This window comes from Lactuca sativa, chromosome 5, assembly GCF_002870075.4.
Source record: "Lactuca sativa cultivar Salinas chromosome 5, Lsat_Salinas_v11, whole genome shotgun sequence".
NCBI classification, from domain to species: domain Eukaryota; kingdom Viridiplantae; phylum Streptophyta; class Magnoliopsida; order Asterales; family Asteraceae; genus Lactuca; species Lactuca sativa.
In genome coordinates, this window is record NC_056627.2 from 340,723,626 (window position 1) to 340,740,014 (window position 16,389).

The following is a 16,389-nucleotide window of genomic DNA, read 5'->3' on the forward strand; positions in this document are numbered from 1 at the left end:
GATCATTGCCAATACTTTCGGTTCAGCTGCCCTGCTCGTGGTATTATTGCTGGGTGGATTTATCATGCCCATAGGTAATTAAATTGCTAAAGTGTTTTTTAGTTTAATTTTCAAAGAAATCCAATTATCTTCTTTTAGATATGATTTCAAAGAAATTCAACTCAAGGACAATGTTTCTTTTGTAGGATTTGCATTTACTCATGTTAATCTGCTAATATTATTATTATTGGTTTCAGTTAATGAATCATTTGATTTAACTCCACAAGATCCATTCACTTCTTCTTTCTGCTTTGAACAATCACTTTCAGCACTCAAGGTCTTTTTTCCATTAGAATTTTTAGTTTTCATGGCTTCATTAATAGGGTCAAAAGTAGGTTGTTAGAGGAGACTCGGTTACTTCTTGTTTTAGTAACTGTGTCTTCATCTTTTTTATTTGAGTTACTGATGTGAATGCTTTTGGACTCCATCTTTGACTTTGTTTGTAGGTTGTTAGAGGAGACTCGGTTACTTTGACCACCTTGTTCAGTTGACTTTTGTGACCATGACATTGAAGCTATCGATCCAGGTTACTTCAAAAACTTGAAGTGGATGCTTGAGGTGAGTCTCACTGAGTCAACCCATTTTCTCCTACTAATAAAAATCCATTTTTTACTTACATATTTGAAAACTCATGTGCAGAACAATATCAATGATATTTTAGATCTTACATTTAGTATCGATGCTGATGAAGAGAAGCTCATCTTATGTGAAAAAACAAAAGTAAGAATTCTTAATTTGATTTCTCACTCACTTTTATCGGAATCAATGATGTAATTGGGAGGGTTATTTTTGTAATTATTTTATGGTGTTGATTCAAAGTAACGGACATAAGTCTGTCATTCCCACAACCTTATACCCTGAATAAATAGAATTATTATATAAGACATGAATAAAAAGTAGAAAGCATTTTAGAACACCTATCTGAATAATTTGCATCTTGGATATATTTATATATACTTTGTATTGAGATTTAAGAACAATTTGCAATTTGCAGGTGCTATATGTGGGGATTTAATGCTGAAAAAGATAGTAGCTACAAGACCATCTACTAAAGCAAGGTTGGTGTAAGAGTTGATGACGAGAACATTGTTCCAAGACCTTCAGTGAGTTATGATGATGTCCCTTAATAACAATGTAGTATTAGGTTATATAATTAGGGATGATTATTTGTATTCGACATGTTAGTGCAATGAATTATCTTTCTTATTTATTATATTGTATTTTGTATTTTGTATGACATTAACTTTTGTGCAATGGATTGTATTTTTTGTAAATGGTATTTTATTTTCTATTATGAGACATGAAATGCAAATTTAATTTTAGTAAATCTATAAATAATTATTTTAAAAATAAAAATAGAAATTACGATACGCAAAAATGTGTGTCATCTTCATTTATGACATAGCCTTTCTTGACAGCGATTTTAATGATACGCATTGCGTGTCATAAATGTGCGTCGTCTCTCGTTATGACATGGCCTTCCTTGACGCGCATTTGCGCGTCGTCTGAGCGTTTTACGACGCGTAATGAGCGTTGTAAAAGGCTATTTTTCTAGTAGTGTGTTATCTATTCCCAAGCAATCTATCATAACTCTTAAGCAGCAGCTCAAAATTCTGATCTTCACGATCAGAACCAGCTTACTGTGAGAGAACAAATAGATCTGATGCGCAGGGACAAGGTTTGAAAACTCAAACCTTGAGTGAATGCTTAAGATCAATGTCTTCTTACTAATGAATGTTCTAGTCCAGCCTGGATAGAGCAGTCAAGTCTGAGTTAATGCATTCAACAAGTGATCAAGCCAGAAATGCGGAATCAGAATAAAGATCAAAGTAAAGTTAATAAATGAAGAACAAGAAGAATGTTTGAAAGATAGTAACTTAGTAAATGCCAAGAAATAAGAGAAAGATCTATCGTTTAACATTGCATTGAAATCTCCTATAAATAGGAGTGTGTGATATATGGTACAAACTATCAAACATACATAGGATCGGATAAAAGGAATGATTCTTACATGCTGATTGTCCAAGTTGACAAACATACTAAGTCCTATGAAATGTCTAATCATGCAATGAGACAAAAGTAATTAATACACAAAGTGACAAAAAACAACGACTCCAGATCATCACACATTCCAGACATAAATTCTACTTTGGAATGTCTCCACTCCTAAACTTCTCATCTTCTGCTCTTCAAGTCTGGACAGATTCCGGACTACTCTTCACTTCATAGCACATGCTGACTTCGGAATTGATGTTTGGACTTATGATTGCTAGAGTTCACTTTCAGGTTCCAACAATCTCCCCCTAAGTGAACTTAGCAATCTAGTCAGCTTAGATGGCTTCTTCCTTGATGAAGGTGTAGGCTCTAAACAACCATTCTCTGACTTTGATGTACCAGGATAGTTGAATTACAAAATTCGCTCCTTATTTGTGATCCTTGGCATCCCAGTCACAAACTTGAAGGGCACAATAGAGATTTAAACATGCCATTGAAAAGTTCAATGAATCTAAAAGAATCTAGGAATTTCAATCCATTTAAAACTTAATTCTCAATTTCGTTTTTCATGGTGGAAATTGGTAAATCGTCATTTACCTACCTTCAAATATTTTGCAATTGGATTACGGCATCCCTCTTTCGAATTGTAAAATATTATGTTGGGTGCTAGCCTTATTATTTTATTTGGGTGTTATATTAAGGGCTTAAATCAACTAACTTGAATTTCTCCCATTGTAGATGTCTAGTTCAGACAACTATGGTCTTCCCAAATATTTTGGAGCAAGATTTCCATGTGAAGATGATGTTCCACAATATCATGCTTCACTTCCTCCATCTCCTCTAATTATTCTGCCTAACCGACAAGTTTGAAGACTTGAAAGGTTCAACTCACTCAAGCCCTATTGGATCGCAAACACAAGGATGAAAAGTATGTGTGTGCACATGTATTGGATATGAAGTCATACATTGATAGGCTGAGATTGTTGGGTGGCGTGTTCCCAAGGAAGTTGGCCATTTACTGGTTTCTTCAGTCACTTCCCGAGTCATATAGTGAGTTTGTTAAGGACTTCTATATGACAGATCACGACATGAACCTTATTGATCTTACTTATTTGTTGATTGTTGCTAAATCAACAATGATTTGGCGCAATGGTCAAGCAAAATTGATTGGAAGATCTACCTCTCAATCTGACATGGGCAATGACATCAGTATCCCAGAAATGATTCCTTCTCATAAAGGAAAGGAATTGTCCAGGATCAAAAGTCTTGATCATAAAGGAAAGGCCAAATCAGAGATTGTTCCATATGTCATTCTTAATGAGCCTGTTTGTTTCTATTGCCAAGGAAAGGGACATTCTGCTTCAGGTAAGTCCAATATCTAACTCTATTAAGTTCCTAATTGTTGATTCTTAATACATGATGTGACAAGGTTGCATTTTGATGTTTTGTAGGATCATGCAAAAGGAAGGAAGCTTAAAGGAAGAGTATGTTGAATCTGATCACGAAGATGGATTTCAATCGCATGGTTCGATGATCGGATTTTTGAGTTGCTGCTTAAAGAGTTATGATAGATTGCTTAGAAATATGTAGTAACATAGTTTTCATTTATAATTGCATTGTAAGGAAAAGTTTTTCTGCATTTTATAAATATATAAAATTTTGTTTATTTTATATTATATCTCCTTACAATGACATTTGTGAAAAATTGATGTTTGTATGTTTCTATTGTTAGCAATATGGATTTGATTCTTTCATTTGTGGTAGTGTCAAAATTTACCAAATAAAGGAAGATTCTCATCACCCAAGTTTCAGTTGAATAGAAACTTGGAATCATGCAACTTGCATTGTGTGATGAATGAGAACCTTTATCTTTGGGAAATTAAGACTAATTCCTTGTTCACATGTATATGTGAGTCAAGTGAAGGACTAGGAGATTGGGTATACTTGGTTGTGCGCTAGTAAGGTCCACCACAAAGACCGATAAGACTATTTGTCATGATTTACTAAAGTTTAGTAAATATGGTTATGCTTACACGGTTAAGTATAATTCTGAATCATTGATAAGGTTTCAATGTATGGCAGAACGAATGAGAAGAATCAAATTTGGCAGAAAGATAAAAGTTTCTCCAATCTAAAAAGATGGGAGAGTACTTTAGTATCGTCTTTTATGATCATCTTAATGATTATGAAAAATCATATCACAATTGATTCTCTATGGACATCTTAGTGCATTTTTATGGCTAAGAAGAGGAATCGTGAATTGTTTAAATGGTTAAGATGAATCATACTTCGTTCCAAGAACAAGTCTTAGAGTCATACTCCAAGATTGTAACTTGAGTGACATAATCTTAAGAAAGGTTTATAACACATATCAAATGTAGAGTAAAATGTTTCTTACTCTTGTACATTTGAAATTGGTAAGTTTTGATGTTTTAGATAAAACAAAGACCAACTAAGACCAATTGTGCGAAGTGTTTATCTTGAAAAGAATCCACACTAACTCTTGAATATTTGTTTGTAAAGGAATGGTTCTTGACAAGAGAATCTTATATGTCAAGAGGTCAGTGGAAGTTTTAAAGATCTTGACAAGTTTCAAGAACTCATCAAGAATAAACCTATTGTTAATCACTAGCACACGACTTGAGGTTGTAACCTATCATGATGACATATTGATATGTGTGTTTTTATACATATTTTTTTATATATTATATCTTAATATTTTAGCCTTTATTACGTTTATTTAAAACTAAAAGGTACTTATAATGCCTTGAATTGCAATTTACAGCTATTTTTTGTTGTTGGAGTGAAATATCTTGAATATTTGTTTGTAAAGGAATAGTTCTTGACAAGAGAATCTTATATGTCAAGAGGTCAGTGGAAGTTTTAAAGATCTTGACAAGTTTCAAGAACTAATCAAGAATAAACCTATTGTAAATCACTAGCACACGACTTGAGGTTGTAACCTATCGTGATGACATATTGATATGTGTGTGTTTTATACATATTTTTTATATATTATATCTTAATATTTTAGCTTTTATTACGTTTATTTAAAACTAAAAGGTACTTATAATGCCTTGAATTGCAATTTACAGCTATTTTATGTTGTTGGAGCGAAAATGGAGCAAAAAGCCCGAGAAAACGGAGTTGGAGTGCAAATATGAAGAATTGGGCTGAAAGCAGACAGAACACCCTACGTTCCCATAATGAACACGTTGCATTCGTGTCTTGCTGATTACAGGATAGCTTGAAGGAACGCGTTGCGTTCCTTGGACCTATGTGTTGTGTTCGTTTGGCGGTGTAAAGTTGCTATATATTGACATTTAATTCGTTCTAAGAGGGGACTCCGACTTCTAACCTATTTTATGCGAAAAGTAACTTCTGGTAAGCTGTTTTGAGGGTTTAGAAGGCGGACGGAAGGACGTCAAGATGACAGGAGCGAAGATCTGAAGGATTAGAGAGCGGATTTGTGTCGATAATCATGTGGTTTGTTAATGTGACCATGCTTACCATTCTGTTGTGATACTACTATGTTTTACTTTCTGATTTTGGTGTCAAAACCAATTGCTTGAGTTTATGATTAGATAAAACCTTGATTTGTGGATTAATTGCTATATTGGAGTGTTTGATTTATGTTTAATTTATGTTGCCAAGCTTGTTAAAAGATCCTTATGTGGTAATGATAATTATTTTCTGTTAATTGTTAAGTATTTTGAGTTGTATGAACATATGCTTGATTGCTTGTCTCTTATGATTTTGATGACCATCAAGATTATATGCCTAGGAATAGCGAACGTGAAACTACGGTTAAGTAGGAACTAAGTAAGTTAATTTGAGAGCCTTGTGTGACGAACCATCAACAAGAGGTTAATTGAATTAGTAATTTAATTAACTATTATTACAAGTCTTTCTTGATACGAACTAGACACTAGGAAGCATGTTAGTTTAACCAATTGATCACTGTTTGAATTAACTTGTTTGCTAAAGGATTAGTAATAGCGAATGTGAATCTAATCATTTTAGAAATTGGTGAACATGAATAAATTAATTTGTGTATGCAATTGTCTATGTTTTTAAGGTGTAATTTGTCTAAACCCAAGTACCTGAAAAGAATTGTCTTCCTGTCAATTTATCGAGAATTGCTATTAGTTGTTCATTCGAGATTTAATAAACATTTCTTTATTCCTTTCTAGTATTTTGTAAGCTATAATCAAATATTTTAAATTAATTCACTACCGTTAACTACTAGAAAAACAGCCTTTTACGACGCTCATTGCGCGTCGTAAAAGGCTTAGACGACGTGCAAATGCGCGTCAAGGAAGGCCCTGTCATAAAGAGAGACGACGCGCATTTACGGCGCTCATTTACGACGTGCGTTAACGACACGCAATGCGTATCAAGGAAGGCCCTGTCATAAAGGAAGACGACATGCATTCGCATGTCGTAACCTTACGACGCGCGTGTTAATGACACGCATTGTGTATCAAGAAAGCCCCTGTCAAGAAAGGCCATGTCATAAATGAAGACGACACACTTTTTTGCGTATCATAATTTTAAATGTTTAAAAAAAATATTATTTATAGATTTACTTATTTTCAAATTAAATATGTATTTAATGTTTCATAATAGAAAATAAAATATCACATCAAAAAATAGAATCCATTGCATAAATTTAATGTCATACAAATAATCGTTCAATGGAAAGATAAAACAAATCAATAGAAGTTGTAACAAAAATTAATTTACAAACGAATTAGATACAAAAAAATACAATCCATTGCCCCTTTGCTTATTCAAGATCAACCTGCAATTAACTAACTAATCTGTACAAATTCACCCTTGTTTCTAATCATTTTCTTAAATACTTTACAAACATAATTCATCCATAGTACCCGAACTATAGTTGCAACCTTGTTTCTTCTTCTTCTAAACTCATCTCTTGCAACCATTGCTCTAAGCCTAGTCTGAATAGATACAACAGCTCCTTGTCAATTATGTGAAAACAAGAATTGGTTTGTAGAGGAAAGGGATGCATGATTAACAGCAGCACAGAAAGGTCTAGGAGCATAGATTAAAAAAAAAGAGGCAACAATCTCTCCAAAAGTGCCTTTGACAGATGAAGAAGTGAGTTCTAATATTTTGTAAACAACAAATGAACATTGTGCATCCTCATTACAACATTCTTTGACAGTAATCCGAGTGAATAATCTTATAATCAAAATCATGCAAATCATATTTATATAATATATTTCATCATTTTCATGCAAAATTTATAAAAATGTATGTTAGACTAAGTTACATTAAAACCTGAAGAATTATTAGTCAAAACCTTATAAAAATTAGATTTACTTTCCTTTTTATCCAGCGTGACAATTAATCAGCACAAAACATACCTCCGGACCTGGAAGGCTGCCCTGGCACATAAGCACTGGTTGAAAATGAAAATATGTTTGTCCAACACATTCATACACATTGATTATTAGTCATTGGATACCTGTTGATAAGATTAAGAGGATAAAAGTTTTACTTGCCTCTTCACGTGCATACTAATCTGCCGAAGAGGTAGAGGAAGGGCCTGCATTATATTGCTGTTGATATTCATTTGCCCAGTCCCCACCTGTAGGCCTGACCTGGTTATCCTCAATAGTCAATTCCCCATGACTCATCTTTGAAACAAACTGAAGGAACTTGCAGTTCTGCATATTATTTGCCAAACCAAATAAATAATATACTGATTATAAAATAAAATTAAAAAAAACATTTTAATTCAAAGTAAATAAAGTAACCGGAAACTTTGAATTGGTGTTCTGAGCAAAAGTGTGTGCTAGCATTCGGGTCTGCTCCATAGCAGCCGAAGATGGAATGTTTGCACCTGCCATTCGGTCCACAGACATCATCTACGTTTGCTCCTGAAATCAATAACATAAGAATTAATAGTAAGTCAACATTTAACTATTATTTTAATTATTGATGTGAAAGAGCTCACTGACATGCTGGAATTTAAAAGCCCAACCTACAGTACCATTTTGTCGCTCAAAGGATAAAGCCCACGCATTCGGGTCCCCACCGTGTTATTGGGAAAATTCATCAGCTCAACCATCTGCATGGGGCCTGGGCCGCATGACTTGCGGCTCCCCCCCTACAATACTGATCCAGCTCTACGTATCTACCAGGCATGTGCTCCCTAACCAACCCCCCATGATTATCGATCTATAAAGAAGATAACAGAGCATTCACCTGAACAAGTATTAATGTATGTATTCAGTTCATCTAACAAGATTGTATCTTAGATAGGTCAATAGAGTAGCTGTAGCTACTCTAATTTTCATGGTTTATAGAACACGTTGTAATTTCATCTTTAATAGTCCTGCCAAATATTTTGATTTGAATACTTAATTACCAAGCGACCTTTCACATTACAGAAAATGATAAGAACACGAAGCATGGCCATGTCACTAAATGAGGCCTTAACTTATTACAATAGAATTGGTTGTTGTTGTTGGAAAGAAGAATATTTGATTTTTAGCTAACTTTCCTAATTCCTAGTTTAATTCTCTTGTTTATATGTAAAATCTTCATCAACTTCTTTCTGCTCACATTTCTTACATCAGGTCTAATTCCCTTGACCTTGAGCAGAATATCCAACTTCATCCCTTATCAATGAGACAATTGCAGTAGCTATAAGTTTTAAAATTTTATCAAATACTTTTATCCCTTTATCTATTCATTTCTTCATGTACCAAAACTTGATTCTAATTATAAAGACTACAAGGACATTTATGATGAAGAAAACACATACCTGACACAAGATAAACCTTCGATAGAACAAGCCTTTTTTGAATAAGCTAATTCATTTGGGGCATGCAATTGGTTCTATTCATATTAAGTATTATGATTTAAGAAACAAATAAACGATAGACTAGGACATCCTACTTTTGCTTATCTAATAAGGTCGTTCCCTCCCTGAATCATAACATGGAACGTAAAAATTAGGTTACTCCTCTTCAATATAGTTAATGGGTCAAGCACTTAATCTACACAACTTTATGGGTCTGTTTCTTTTTCATGTTTCTACCGTAAAAATTAGGTTACTCCTCTTCAATTCAGTTAGTTTCTTATAGGCAAAAAGAATGGTATTAATTTGTTTGTTTAGTTTTAATAGCAAAAGGTGAAAGATGGAAGAGTTTGGGAGGTTGAAAAGGGATTATTTGATAAAGGGTCCCCTGAACAAAATTCATGGCAGGCATTTCCCGACGAGAATCCCATAAACAACTCCAAATCTGTTAGAACAAGAAACAATGGGCACCAGAATAAGCAAGCGGCTGAAGGCGGCACCACCAGTTGTGGTTTTGGAGCGGAAAGCCTCACAACGGTTCCTACCTCTGCTAACTCTCACTCTCAGGCAAACACAACACCTAATATACCACCAAATTACAATAATATCCTTCAAACTTCAAACTATAAAGTAGGAAGCAATATTATAATGTGTTGAACCTGGCACATAATTAATTAAATAATCACAAAAATAGTAATTAATAAATAATTACCTGAAAGTTAATAACAATGAAGAATTCTGGGCTACCATCAGCTGCATATTTGTGAACAATGTTCCCAGGGCGAATAGCCAGATGATCTTCATGCTTGTCAGATTTAAGCCAGTCAGCACCAACAGTTTTTAGCAATGTACTTTCCGCTATAATCTGATAAAAAAACAGACAATGATTTTTACTGTTTTATAAATGGTAAACAAAAATCATTTTTTTTACGTTCTTCCAGAAAAGTTTCTCCACGGTCTGGAAATAAAGAAGGTTTTGGTGACGACCAACTGTGGGCCAGATTACCAGTTTGATCTTCTGGAAGAGTGATTATGTAGTCACATTCCGATTCATCATCAAAATCAAAACATTCATCTGAATAATGATCATCCATTTTTACAAGGTCTGAATCATTTGAAGCTTCATTATGATTCTGCATCAAACTGTTTTTCTTCAATTCTTGTGGACCGAACTCGGTTAAGTAATGCGATAAGTTTGTTTTAACAAGTTCTCTTAATGCTACATATACATAGACTGATTCAGTGTAAAATAAAATTTTTAAAAAATAATAATAAATAAATAAATTGTGAAGAAGCAACCTGCAAGTCTCCTAAGCATTTGAATTGTGACACATTGGCCTGAAGATTTTTGCAAATAAGATCTTCAGAATTTCCAATCAATGGAAAGCATGTGTCTTACAACTAATTGTTTATACTGAATCCGTCACTGCCTCCACCTTTAAAATGAAAAAGTTAGGACAAATTACAATAATATCCTTCAAACTTCAAACTATAACTACCACTGATTCTGGGCGTTCTGGTTATGGGGAGGAGTTAAAAAACAAAGAAAGTAAGTCGGCTACCCGACCTGCTAGATGGGCTGGTTTCTAGTCTTGCTGATGTTATTATTATATAATCACGTGTTAAAAAGATACTGGTCTTCGGATCTTGTCGGCATTTTAAGAAAACTGGTTGGACTTGGGGTATTATGTTAATATTAGGGGTCAAGAACATCTGAAACAAATGATTGTTGATTTGTTGGGCATGGGCTTCTTTTTTCTCTTTTGGATTACAGATTCCAACTCCAGTCCATGCATCTTATTAATTAATTAATTGTTGACTATCAGCTTACCTTTTGTTGTGTTATACCTATACATATTACTCTGTTAAAAATCTAATAACCCATATGATAAGAAAGAAGGAGCCATTAGATCATTGATCATTCAATTTAAGGTGGCTTCATCATGTCATACCGTTATGGTTTCTAAATACCAAAGGATGTCAACACCAACTTCATACACATCATCGTTTTTCACTAATCTAGTTAGGATATATTTAAAAAATGGTACTTAAGGTTATAATAAGGTAATGAGCTATTTGAAATGCTTAGTATCTATAATGTTACTATAAAATAAAAAATTCAATTTTTTTTATAATGTTTGCCGTAATGGAACCAAAACCTCTGGAAATAAACAAATAATCTTTTTAAGTTTTATGAACAATAACAGAGCTGATTTGGCAAGAGGGAGACAACGGAAAAAAGACAAACTTACCCATGAACAAACTTTCTGCCAGGCTTTGATAGTTCTGAACAAATTGACCCAAGCACTTTAATGTCTGAGGCTATTGGCAATGGTCACGCATGGTTGGTGAATAAAGGTGATGCCATGTAGATATTTTACCATTCCACAACCAACTCACCGGGTTGTGGAAATGGTGTGCACGGGTGGTTTAGTAGTGAAAGTGCAAAAGGAAGAGAGAGATAAAGAGAGAAACAGTGAAAAAACTAATCAATGGGAGTGTCTTCGTCCGTCTCCATGGTCACGCAACAACCAAACCACCGAGGCTTGGGGCGGTGTTCACGCGTCCTTAGCCCCTCCATCTCAGCCCTTCACGCGTGGAGAAGTATCCACTCTAGATAGCCTGATAGAGGAATAGAAAGTGAAAAGTGAGTGTACATTCACATAAATGGAAAGTTTGACTTATAAGTTAAAAATTATAAAATAGAGTTGAGTGGTGAGGAAAAATTAGCATTAATTTTTTTTTATCATTTTTTAGCTTAGTAAGCTTATTTATAGTTTAATGAATAGATTGAAATTGAATTTGTTACTTTCTTTCATATTGATCAAAAACTACCTCAATAGATCTGAAATTAAATTACTTTGCAATAGAGGAATTTGACTAATGCCTTCTTTCATATTCATTAGCTAGGCAGGTAAAAAGCTGAAAAAGGGTAAGTTTTTAGTGAGGGCTCATGAATTCACGGTCATGTGTACATCAGGTGATGTTATAAGGCCTGATTTAGGTGAGATAGCTCTTTCAAGCATTTCGTCAAATAGTTGGAGTGCATATAGCTCCTCTCCTTCCTTTTCTGATCTACTTATTGGAATTATCACCACTTTGAGAGCATACAACTCCATAGTTGGTTCTTGATTTTAAGAAGTTATTCTTATAACCTAGTTGTATATATTAATAATTGGATATCTGTTACATGTGCTTGACAATAGCTTCCCAAACAGCAGCTAGTTCTATGCCAATAGCTACAAGCTGAAATGTGAAATAAACTTGTTTTCAGAGATGAGAAGTAGATGCAGAAAAAAAATCAGAGGCATAAAGGAGAAATCAATAATACTTGATGAAATCGCACATGAAGGGAAAAATCATAAGCCTTTTTCTCGATTGAGAAGATGAAGTCGAGATATGAATGAGAAATTGCATGCCCCCTTATTTGTTGACCGACTGAAGAAATAGGGTAGGGTAGAAGCGTCCTTTTCATACCTTAGTGCAATCAGACCTTGGGCTTGTAAACCTGAGGAGTCTTAGTAGATGCGGTAGGATGGGGAAGAGGTGGAACGGTGAGCCTGAGGAGTTGATATCTTATGTACCAATGGTGATATATTACTTGTCATTCTTCTATGACGAGTATGAGGGAGATTGATTGATAGGTGTGTAGTCCCTGATGTTGTAGCCTAAGGAGTCGTAGTTGCTGAACGGCGTTGCAAACGAGAGTGAAGCGAATAGGGCGTAAGTCTCCGATAAAAAAAATCCCTAGCTTACGTTGTGTAGGCTTGAAGAGTCGGTGTGGGTTGGAGGTAGTGGAGGTGGGTGAGGGGCGGAGACGAAGGAGAGGAGATGTTAGACAACAGATCGATACAAATATAGGAGAAGAAAGCGGGGTTTAAAATTTTTTGGGATTTCATTTTCCCTCTAAGAAGAGAGACGCAGTTTCTTAAAAAAAAATATAAAATGACATTCACAGAGGACACACAAGTGCCCTCAGTGTTTTTGATTTTTTTTACATGAGACACTAATTTAAGGGCACGCAATAATGCGTGACCTAGATCCTTAAAATTTTTGAATAGATGACACTTTTTCAATGTCGCTTTCTTTTGCGTAACATAAATCAACGAGTGTCGTGGTTTGCACGTCGTAAAAGGGTCTTTTTTTGTAGTTAAATTCCCCTTGTGTTCGACATCCTTGCTTATGAAAACTATACTATACTCGATCAGGTTCACTGTCTGTAAGGTGTGGTTTAGATGTAATAAATTAGAACTTATAAATAAAAAACCAGTGCATTAAAAATTCACATCAAGTTTTTGGCGCCGTTACCGGGGAACGACTTTCAATTAATTTAATTTATTTGATTATTCTTTATTTGCTTTTTGTTTTATTTTATTTTTAGGTTTATTTTCGTTGATACCATTTCACTTGTCGGGAAGGTTTTTGTTGTTATGTGCAGGAATTCGGGATCATATGCATTGCTTTTTTTTACTTTTTGCATGGGTTTTGAGATTGCAAGCGATTAGGGAATTCTTGACTTGTTTAGCCTACTACTTTGGTGATTTGTCCAACTCAATCCACGAGGCGTGGTATAGCAAGGCGTATCATGGTGATTAAGTGGAAGACCGAGCTCTTGCTGTTCTTGACTAGTTGGGCCACTTCTTGTTCTACTTTTAGTTAATGGTGCAAAAAAAACAAAAGAAATAGTCTAATGGGTCCCGAAAGTTTTTGTTTTCACATACCACTTTTTGCATGCAAGGGGTTTATTCAGCAATTGTTGTTTGATTTCGATGAAGACGAGTGTTCATGATATCCTTTTTAGTTATTTTAGTTTTATTTATTTATTTATTTATTTTTTTATTTATTTTCCAAAGATAATGTCACTTGTCGGAGAATTTTGCTGCTGGAAATATTCAATAGACCCAGTGGAGCTAGGAATTACAAGAACACAGTCAAAATAAAAGATGCAATGAGTTTTAATTTTTGAATGGAGTTAATAATAATAATAATAATAATAATAATAATAATAATAAAATGAATGAAAGAAATAAACCTGGGCGGAACGTTATGCGTAGTATGTGGGAACGCGCCTGTGTTCCTCTTGAACGCCCAACATTCATAGTTACTGGTTATATTTTCTTACCCCTATTTACTTTTACTTTTCCCCTTCCTCTTTTCTTTTCACGTTCACTGGTCCCCCTCGGTTCTTACTCCCTCCGACGATTTCTTCACAAAGTCACCGATTTCTCATCCTTTTTTTTTTCCTTTAATCGACTCAAAAGGTATGTTTTTCGTAATCCTTATGCTTTAAGGTTAGTTTAACCCACTAAATTGTGTTGCATTGTGCTAATTGGAAAAAACTAGGGTTTATGTTATTTTCGATTTATGGGTTGATTATGATGAAATTGATGCTTATTATTGTGTTATCGGACCAAATTCATCCTGTAGACCAAAGCCTAGACTGAAATTTTGGCATTAATGTTGATTTTGGACGAACTAGAACCGCTGGGGACGAACAAACGCCCTGCGTTCGCTGGATGAATGCACTGCATTTGCTGGATGAACGCGATGCTTTTGTTAATCTGCCCAACACTTTATCTTTGCTTAATAATGAATCTATGTTATTTAGAACGTTTTATGTGCTTAAATTTTTGCAGGCAAAATGGCAAGGAGAAATCAGAAACCTCCCAAGGAAATCACGAATCACCCGTTCTTGCAATTTCCTCGTTCTTTGAATCCTGCTACACTGACAAAACATCAAGAAAGGCTTAGTACATTACTTGGGAAAAGAATTGATATTGCACCATATTGTGATTGGGAATTTGCAGCCCAATATGGGATTGATGTCCTCATCAGGGATTTTTTGACATACACTCACATGGACGTAGGTGGCATGCCTATGTTTACATGTCGGGGTTGGGACCGGTTATTCAGGATTCAGGAGCCCGTCTATCGGGAGTTTTTGCTGGAGTTCTACGCTACAGTTGCTTTTGATCCTACAAAGCCTCTCAATGATAGGACTGCATTTCCTTTTCGATTAGGTGGTGTTAGCAGGGAATGTAGTGCGATTGAGCTTGCCATCAGGGTTGGGGTATATACTATAGATGAGACGAGGACTCCTCACTTTCATAATTTTCTCTCATCCTGTGTTGTAGGGACACATGAGGAGTATAATGAAAACGATTTTTGGGCTCAGCTTACTGGGGAGGTGTATGTGCCATCTTCTGCTCGGGGTAGCATGATTAGATCGACTACTTACAGATTGTTGTACAGATTGATCGCGAGATCTTTCAGCATGATGGACCCTCATTACACCGGGGAGGCACCTAAACCTTCCATTGGCTTTAGCATTGTTTATGGCGTGGAAAGCCAGCGCGCGTCGGGAGGATATTCCGATTTGGGGGTGACATTTCGTTACTCGGTTAGCGGCATCTTATTAGTTGTTGATCAGGGATACTACGAGGACGATGGTTCGTTATGACATGAGGGTGATGGGTGTTCAGATGCTGGAGTCTATGTTGGTGATTGCACGAGGGGGTGATGGTATTTTTAGGATAGTGCCTGATGATGAGGCATCGGGGGATATTGCACCACTACTTGAGCTACGATGAGTCTAACGGTGTAGACCTGCTCTTCGAGGAGCGCAGCAGGGACCTGAGCCAGAGATCGATATACGTTTCCTTGCTCGGCGCATAGACGAGCATTTTGATATAGTAGAGAGTAGACAGCAGTGGTTTGAGGGAGTATTGACTGGGCTTTGTGCTTCGCTGGGATATCATCATCCAATCCCTTTTCCCCAATCATTCCAGCAGCGACAGGATGGAGCCGACACATCTAGGACACATCAGCATGATGACGAGGATGACGAGGATGACGAGTGACTTAGTTTATCCTTTTATTTTATGTTATTTTTAGTTTATTTTTGCGTTTCTTAGAATTAATATTTTTATTTGGTATGTAATTAGTTTAATTTAGGTTGTTTATTTTTGTAATTTTGTTTTCCATGTTGATGCTTTTTGATTGTTTTAGATCTTTGCAGATTTTTCGCCTTTAGAAAGCTGGCAGTAAGTTCAGCAGCTAGGTCCGACTGTTGCTAGAGAGAGTCGTGTGAGAGTTTGAAGTTTATAGTCAAGACCTAGAACTTCTAATAAGCGTGGGGTGCGTGTCAATTTCGTGAGAGATCATTATTTTCAAAGAGTGGCGTTTCTACCATATTTTGATTCCTATGGTATGGATGAGTTGTTCTCATACCATAGAGTTTTATTTCGACGCGAGGTAGAAGTATCATCCTGGCTGTCACGATATGGTTGACACTTTCCTATGTTGTGGGGGAGTTTTTCATTGCGACAGGAGGCTGCCATTCTAGATATGACAGCGTGTTCGACACTTTCCCACATCATGGTCACTAAACATTGCATTTATTTGCAATCTTTTGCACCACATTTTAGAAGTCAACATTCTTAATTTTATTTTCCGGCAAATTCAGAAGCAGTAGTTCCAGTTTCCAGTCTTCCAACAATTTATGGAGCAACTTTTAGCAG

The 16,389-nt window shown here is 35.5% G+C and overlaps 1 protein-coding gene across 1 annotated transcript; it reads left to right on the forward strand.

Annotated features, from left to right (window-relative positions):
- The first annotated feature begins 13,233 nt into the window (after positions 1-13,233).
- On the forward strand, positions 13,234-15,876 carry LOC111907237 (uncharacterized). Its single transcript, XM_023903019.3, has 2 exons — positions 13,234-14,130; positions 14,506-15,876. The coding sequence occupies exon 2, from the start codon at positions 14,511-14,513 to the stop codon at positions 15,327-15,329; it is 819 nt and encodes a 272-aa protein (XP_023758787.1). The 5' UTR covers positions 13,234-14,130; positions 14,506-14,510; the 3' UTR covers positions 15,330-15,876.
- Positions 15,877-16,389: the final 513 nt, after the last annotated feature.

What these genes read in the sequence shown, in the direction of transcription:
- LOC111907237 (XM_023903019.3), top strand. Translation starts at nt 14,511, where the DNA reads ATGGCAAGGAGAAATCAGAAACCTCCCAAGGAAATCACGAATCACCCG.